At 27.2% G+C, this 6,469-nt stretch overlaps 5 protein-coding genes across 5 annotated transcripts in view; 2 read left to right on the forward strand and 3 right to left on the reverse strand.

Annotated features, from left to right (window-relative positions):
* Positions 1–271: 271 nt before the first annotated feature.
* cand_021190 (uncharacterized protein) lies at positions 272–2,572 on the forward strand (the record flags this gene model as incomplete). Its single annotated transcript, XM_067212349.1, has 1 exon — positions 272–2,572. The coding sequence occupies one exon, from the start codon at positions 272–274 to the stop codon at positions 2,570–2,572; it is 2,301 nt and encodes a 766-aa protein (XP_067068983.1).
* Positions 2,573–2,713: 141 nt separating this feature from the next.
* On the reverse strand, positions 2,714–3,163 carry cand_021200 (EF hand family protein; the record flags this gene model as incomplete). Its single annotated transcript, XM_067212350.1, has 1 exon — positions 2,714–3,163. One exon carries the CDS (start codon positions 3,161–3,163, stop codon positions 2,714–2,716), a length of 450 nt encoding a protein of 149 aa, XP_067068984.1.
* A 537-nt stretch (positions 3,164–3,700) lies between these two features.
* On the forward strand, positions 3,701–4,264 carry cand_021210 (uncharacterized protein; the record flags this gene model as incomplete). Its single annotated transcript, XM_067212351.1, has 2 exons — positions 3,701–3,915; positions 4,072–4,264. 2 exons carry the CDS (start codon positions 3,701–3,703, stop codon positions 4,262–4,264), a joined length of 408 nt encoding a protein of 135 aa, XP_067068985.1.
* A 43-nt stretch (positions 4,265–4,307) lies between these two features.
* On the reverse strand, positions 4,308–5,952 carry cand_021220 (tRNA pseudouridine synthase family protein; the record flags this gene model as incomplete). Its single annotated transcript, XM_067212352.1, has 2 exons — positions 4,308–4,377; positions 4,457–5,952. The coding sequence occupies 2 exons, from the start codon at positions 5,950–5,952 to the stop codon at positions 4,308–4,310; spliced, it is 1,566 nt and encodes a 521-aa protein (XP_067068986.1).
* A 279-nt stretch (positions 5,953–6,231) lies between these two features.
* cand_021230 (uncharacterized protein) overlaps positions 6,232–6,469 on the reverse strand; it is a gene marked incomplete at both ends in the record, with an annotated part of 1,104 nt that continues 866 nt past the window's right edge. Inside the window, one exon of the mRNA XM_067212353.1 lies at positions 6,232–6,339. Within this exon, the coding sequence (XP_067068987.1) occupies positions 6,232–6,339 (108 nt within the window). The remainder of the gene's footprint in view (positions 6,340–6,469) is intronic.

Below are 6,469 nucleotides of genomic sequence, written 5' to 3' on the forward strand. Positions count from 1 at the left end.
GATAAATATTAAGATATAATTAATAGGATCTAAAACTTAAAATTGCACAGGTTTTAGAATATTAATATGGAACTGAGGAATACCCCACAAAATTATAGGCGGTGAGTTATTGCAAAAATTTAACAAAAACCTGAAAGTTAATATAAAGCAAGATACAAAAACAGGAGATTACAAGATATATCTGCATATCAAACAGATAAATATCTACTTGAATTTACTTTTAATCCAGCTATTTTTGTCTGGACTATTTGCAATTAATCCCAGATGAGATATGAACTCTGTCTTTTCTGGAGAGGGTAAGAAGTCGATTCAAGGTTATAGCTCTGGTGGTGTATATGGTAGAAATGCCGGCTTTTTAAATGGTTGTGACAATGAAAGTAATATAGAGGGTTTGGTAGTACATGATGTACCAGTACATATACGATGGAATATGGGATCAACATGTTCTAGTACAGCCCCATCTACTCCAAATTCAAGAGAACCAGAAAAATTCCAAATAGGTAATATAAGTGAATATAATAGATATGATATACCAAAAGTACCTAGTACTTTGGTAGATTTCAGAATTTTTACAAAAAATAAAGGGAATTTTACTTCTAATAACATGGGGTCAATGTATCACTCTTGTATATTAATAGAAATAACAAAATCCGATGATTTCAGTTTCTTATTATGTTGTGAGCTAGATGAAGGTATTAGATTTTCGAATATTAAATCAGATCAACGATTATTAGTGGATTTTTATGAATTCCCAAATATGTTGGTTGATCTATTAGGTCGCTCAAAACTTTGTATAGATGATGGTAAGTATATCGTGGGCAATTTTAGAAGAAGCAATGGCGGTATTCGAAATTTAAATAATAGCGATACAAATAAGTATACTGTAGATCGTTTGGATAATTTTAATATGAGTATTCCACTAATGGTTATACTTAATGTGGAGAGTATGGATAGTGCTTGTTTTGGAGTATCCAAAAGTTTTTCGTCTATTGATTCTTGTTCAGTAAATTTTGTAGAATCAAACCATTACAAGGAGATAATTCATTTAACTTTACCATTCGAATCAGCAAGTGAAACTCTCTATCGAGATTATTTATTGCGTCATTTGTGCTATTTTCGTGAGATTTGTCAAAGTCAACAATCTACAATAAAGTCATATGAATCTGAAATTCACCTGCTGCATCATAATACTTCTATTCTACAAGAGAGACTTGAAGAGAGTAAAAAGTTATCTAGGAAGCGTGAAGATGAATTATCTAGTAGATTTAATATAGAGATGAATTCCTTAGCTGAACGCTACCAGAGTGATCTAACTCAAATTAGGAATTCTTATGAAAATGATAGAAGACAACAATTAATGCAATGGAATACAGAGAGACTACAGAATGAGTCTAGAATTCGTGAATTAGAAGAACAATTTAAGGAATTAGAAGATATGTGTAAACTTTTACGTCATTCAAAACTTGAGTTGGAAGAATATATTGAAAAAGGAAGATTAGAAAATGAAGAGTTAAAAGTGAAGATAAAAGATTCTTCAGAATATCAAAAGAAAATATTAAGTGAGAAACAGGGAACTGAGAGAGAATTAGAATTATTAAGGTGTGAATATAATAGTACATCTGATAATTATAAAAAATTAATTCGAGAAAAGGAAGAAAATAAAAATGAATTAGGTGAGGTAGAAAAGGCTTTAGAAGAAGCTTGTAAAGAAATAGAGAAAGGAAACCATATAATCACAAGTCTTCAGACATCTTTAACTAGTATTGATAACAAATATAAGCAACAAACAGTTCAATATACTAATTTAAAGAGAATTTATCAAGATACTGAATCAAGGCTTAAAGCTTTAGAGGATAATTTGGACGAAAGTGGACAAGCTTTGGAAAATGCTCAACATCATCAAGAGCAATTGCTACAGGAAAATGAGAGATTGAGGAAAGTATTAAATGAAGCAGAGAAACAAATTGAAATTAATCAAAATGTTATAAATACTTTGAAAAAACAAATTTCATCTAATGAGCTTGGAGATCTTATACCACGTAGTCTGGTACCACCTAATAGAAGATTTCAAAAAAGTTATACAGGCTATAGAAGATATCAACCTGATATTAATGATAATTTTAATGACTACCTTAGTAAAACACAACCTAGACGTTCATTTTCTTGGTCACTAGGTACACAAATTAGAAATGATGGATATTTGAATGATCAAGGTATACAGGAATCTCATTATAAACCCCAAGTAAATTATAAATACTCTAATTCTAGGGTTTTAAATTCAAATAAGCATACAGGTGTAATTACTAGTAGTGATACAGGGATTTTTACAACAAAGATGTATGATGTCAGAGATTCGGTTGTATCCCGGGAAATAGATAGTTCTACATTTAATACAACAGTAAATCCAGATTTTACTTCAGATTCAGCTTCATATATTACAACTCCTATTGGTAGATCTCAAATATCTCCCACAAACTTTTCTCCTATACCAGAAGATCATGATATGCATGAAATTGCAAGTTTAATTACACCAAGACTTAAACAACCTAGTATAAGACATCAAAATCCATAAATTAGAAATTTAAATATATCAGTAGTAATACAAACTCTAAAAAGTATATATTAACTAATCATATATATCATCAATACTAGTAAATTGGAAACTTATTTCTCTATTCTGTTTAAATTATATTTAAATATACTAGCTGATTTCCTAACACCTTTCTGAGTAACGGTACAAGGATGTCAAGATATCATCGGGTGAAAGAGCATTGTCTCCATCACTATCCAGATTAGTAAGCATAGTTTGTAATTCCTCCTTTGTTTTAGTTAATCCTAAGTGTGTTGCACAAGAAATTAAGTCATCCAAATCAATTGTTCCTGTCTTTTTTACATCTAGGTAAGAGAATACATTGACAGCATCTTCCACTGTAAATACTTTAGCTTCTGGACCACTATTAACTAAGGTCACAAAACCTGCAAAATCTAGTTTCCCACCAGATTCTTCAGCTAATGTATTTAAACGTCCAATTACAGAATTATCTAGTGGTATATCCATACAAGTTGCAGCTGCTCTTAGAAAGCCTACATCTAGTCCTGTTTTACCATCCAAAAGATCAAAAACTTCACGTAATTCATGAATCTCAGTACTTTCAGTTGACATCTTTTATTACTTACTTTCTTTACTTATTTATATTTTACAGAAGTGACATTCTGTTCTAACATGGTACATGCTGCAAGACTTCAAATGCACACAGCACCCCCTTAGCGCCAATTCTGGCGCCATTAACCCGTGTTATTTAGCTACTTAAAAATTAAATTTATTAATTTGAGATTATTATATACTTTGCTTAAATAAAATTAATTCCATATTTATAGGTTTTAAATTCAAGGATGTTTCTAAGATCATCGCAATTTTATTACCTAACTCCAATTACAGTACTCCTGTCACTTCTTTTTTATTATCTTCTTAAACCTGAATTTTTTAGAATAAATTATATTAAATATATCTAATATTTTCACTTCTAAATGATTTAAATAAGATTTATACTATTCATAAAGAATTATTTGAAGTATATTTACAATATTTTAGTTATGAGGCGGTTTTATACATTTTCTTCTGTTAACTTTTTAATATACTTATTAATATTCTGAAGGTACAGACTTTAGGTCTATAAATATAATATATAATCCATTTAAAATGGAACAATTGAGTTATATAAGAGAGAAATCAAATAATTTTCTATATTCTCATGATTATAAATATGTCAAATTACTTATATTAAGTGAAGTATTTGATAAACAATGGATTAATAAAGTTATTCGTGTAGCAGGTATTGTAACAAATTTAGATATTTCTGAATGTAGCTTTGTATTACAATATGAACTTAATAAACTTGTTGTAAATATTACAAGGTAAGTAAATAGACTTCTTTCATTAGATAAAAATAAACATAAAAGAAAAGGAAAAATTAGTATTAGAAATTAAGATCTTCATTAACAATATATATTTAAGATATCTACTTATTTTAATTAATATCTGTTATAATACTAATATTAAATGAATTTTAGAGATCTTGAGTGTTTTGGACATGATATTGATGATGGGAAAACTGTTGAAGTTATTGGAGAATTAAAAGAAACTAACAATGGTGAATTAATTCTTGAAGCTAAGATAATAAGAGTTACAGAAGGGATGAATATACATTATCATCATATGAGTATATTATTACGAAGAAAACTCTTTATTAAAAATGATATTTAATATTTACAAAAATAAGAATAAAAAAAGAAAATTATCTAAATATTTATATATCCATTGCAAAATTGTCAATTATAAAGGGATGCCTATTAATAGTATCAATCCATTCATTCCACCTAAGAAAAAAAAGAAAAAAAAAAATTAAAAATATGAATTTTCATAATATATCTTTTTCTTTTTTTTTTTTAAACTTACTTCCCATCTAAAATATATTTTCCAATAACAGGATATATTTGATTTATTTTAAATTCTTCAATTAATTTTACATATTGTAATTTTAAATCATCAAATATTAAATAGGGTATATTAACATCATTTAAATTAACTGATGAATTAATTCTTTGATTATAATGATCATAATATACTCTATCAAGAAGTAATCCTTGACTTGGAGCTAGATGTATTGAATATTTTCTTGATCCAAAACATAAATTAATAGAAGATAGTGGAGCACTCCCTCTATATATTTCAATAGCCAAAGCAATTATCTTACGTATTTGATGTAATAAAAATGACTGGCCTTTTATTGTAATCTTCAATAATTTTAATCCATTCTTAACAGGTAATCTATTAACATTTATCTTGTCTATATGACGCCATGCAGATGCATTATTATATTCTAATCTTGATGTAAAATTATGAAAATTATGAGTTCCAGTATATTGATTCAAAATCTTTGAAAATCTCTCTAATTCTAATTCATTCAATTCATATTCTTTAATTCTATTAAAACATATTTCCTCTATATAAGGATAATGATCAAGGTTATAATTATTAGATCTTAATAATTCATGTTGATTATATCTTTTTATTCTGAGCTCTTTTAAATCTTGATCATTTTCATTATTATTTTCATCAATATCTTCATCTTCACAATAATTATAGTCATTTATTAAATCATCTCTATTTCTTTTATTTTTATATTTACTTTTAAAATTACTTTTATTCTCTATACTTCTAGATTGTGCAATCCCCTGTAATTTCTCATACAAATCTTGTTTAATAAATTTCACTGGATATAAAACATATTCAGGCATAATATATTCATATTGACGTCTAGAACAATCTTTTCTTGCATCAAAATTTTTAGATACACGTATTAAAGTAAAAATACGTATTGTTTGTGGTAGTATTAAATTAAGTTTTTTCAACAAATAATTTTGAATTGTTTCTTCTATCACTATATCTAAAGATTCCTTTTTAGATTTATCCGATTTTATATTTTTCTTATTATTACAATTATGTAATAATGGATTTGTGATTAAAGGATTTTTTATTGTATTATATTCTCGAATTTTATTATATAAAGAATTTAAATCCTCCTCGGAATATTTCATTATTATATTTAATTCTTCCTGTAAATCATTATCAGATACTTTTAAACTTCCTCTAAATGATACTATCTGACATACTGAATGTACTCCCTTATCAGTTCTACCAACTCTTGTCCAATTTATATTTGTTAAAAAACTTGAGCTATTAAATTCTTTTAAGTTAACATATTCATCTTTACTTTTCCTAATTACTACCATATTTGATTTAATTAAAGCTTCTTCTAATTTACTTTCAATAGTTTCAATATATTTACAATTATTAGTATTAGATTGTATCTGCATACCATAGTAATTTGTCCCATTATAGCCTATAGCCATACAATATGTACGACGTGGTAATATTAATTCCATTACCATCTAATATACTTAAAATTAAATAGACATGATATAATTTCAAAATAAAAATAAGGAGAACTTTAATAAACTATCCCTTATTTGTAATTTACAATTTCTATTTTAGGGTTAAAATTTAACTAATATCTAATAACTAAAAGCCGCCTAGGCATAATGCCACACCTAGGGTATTTAAAATATTTTGATATATTCTAATTTGACATCTAATTTATTCAAATATTTCCATCAGTTGACTATTTATTAATAGAATCTACTTGAATTTATTTTATTAATTTCAGTTTCTTATTGACTTCCAATTAATCCCTTTATATTTTCTTCAGGTTTTGTCTCTTTTGACAGATTTGTTATGTCCTTTTCTTCTTCTTCTTCTTCTTCTCCTTCTTCTTTTACCTCCTATTCCTTTTTCTGTTCCTCTTTCTGTTCTCTCTACTCCTCCTACTCCTCCTACTCCTCCTACTCCTCCTACTCCTCCTACTCCTCCTACTCCTCCTACTCCTTCTCCTTCTCCTACTCCTCCTAC

The sequence above is a fragment of the Cryptosporidium andersoni genome (genome assembly GCF_001865355.1).
Source record: "Cryptosporidium andersoni isolate 30847 chromosome Unknown contig_16, whole genome shotgun sequence".
In the NCBI taxonomy this organism is placed as follows: Eukaryota; Apicomplexa; class Conoidasida; order Eucoccidiorida; family Cryptosporidiidae; genus Cryptosporidium; species Cryptosporidium andersoni.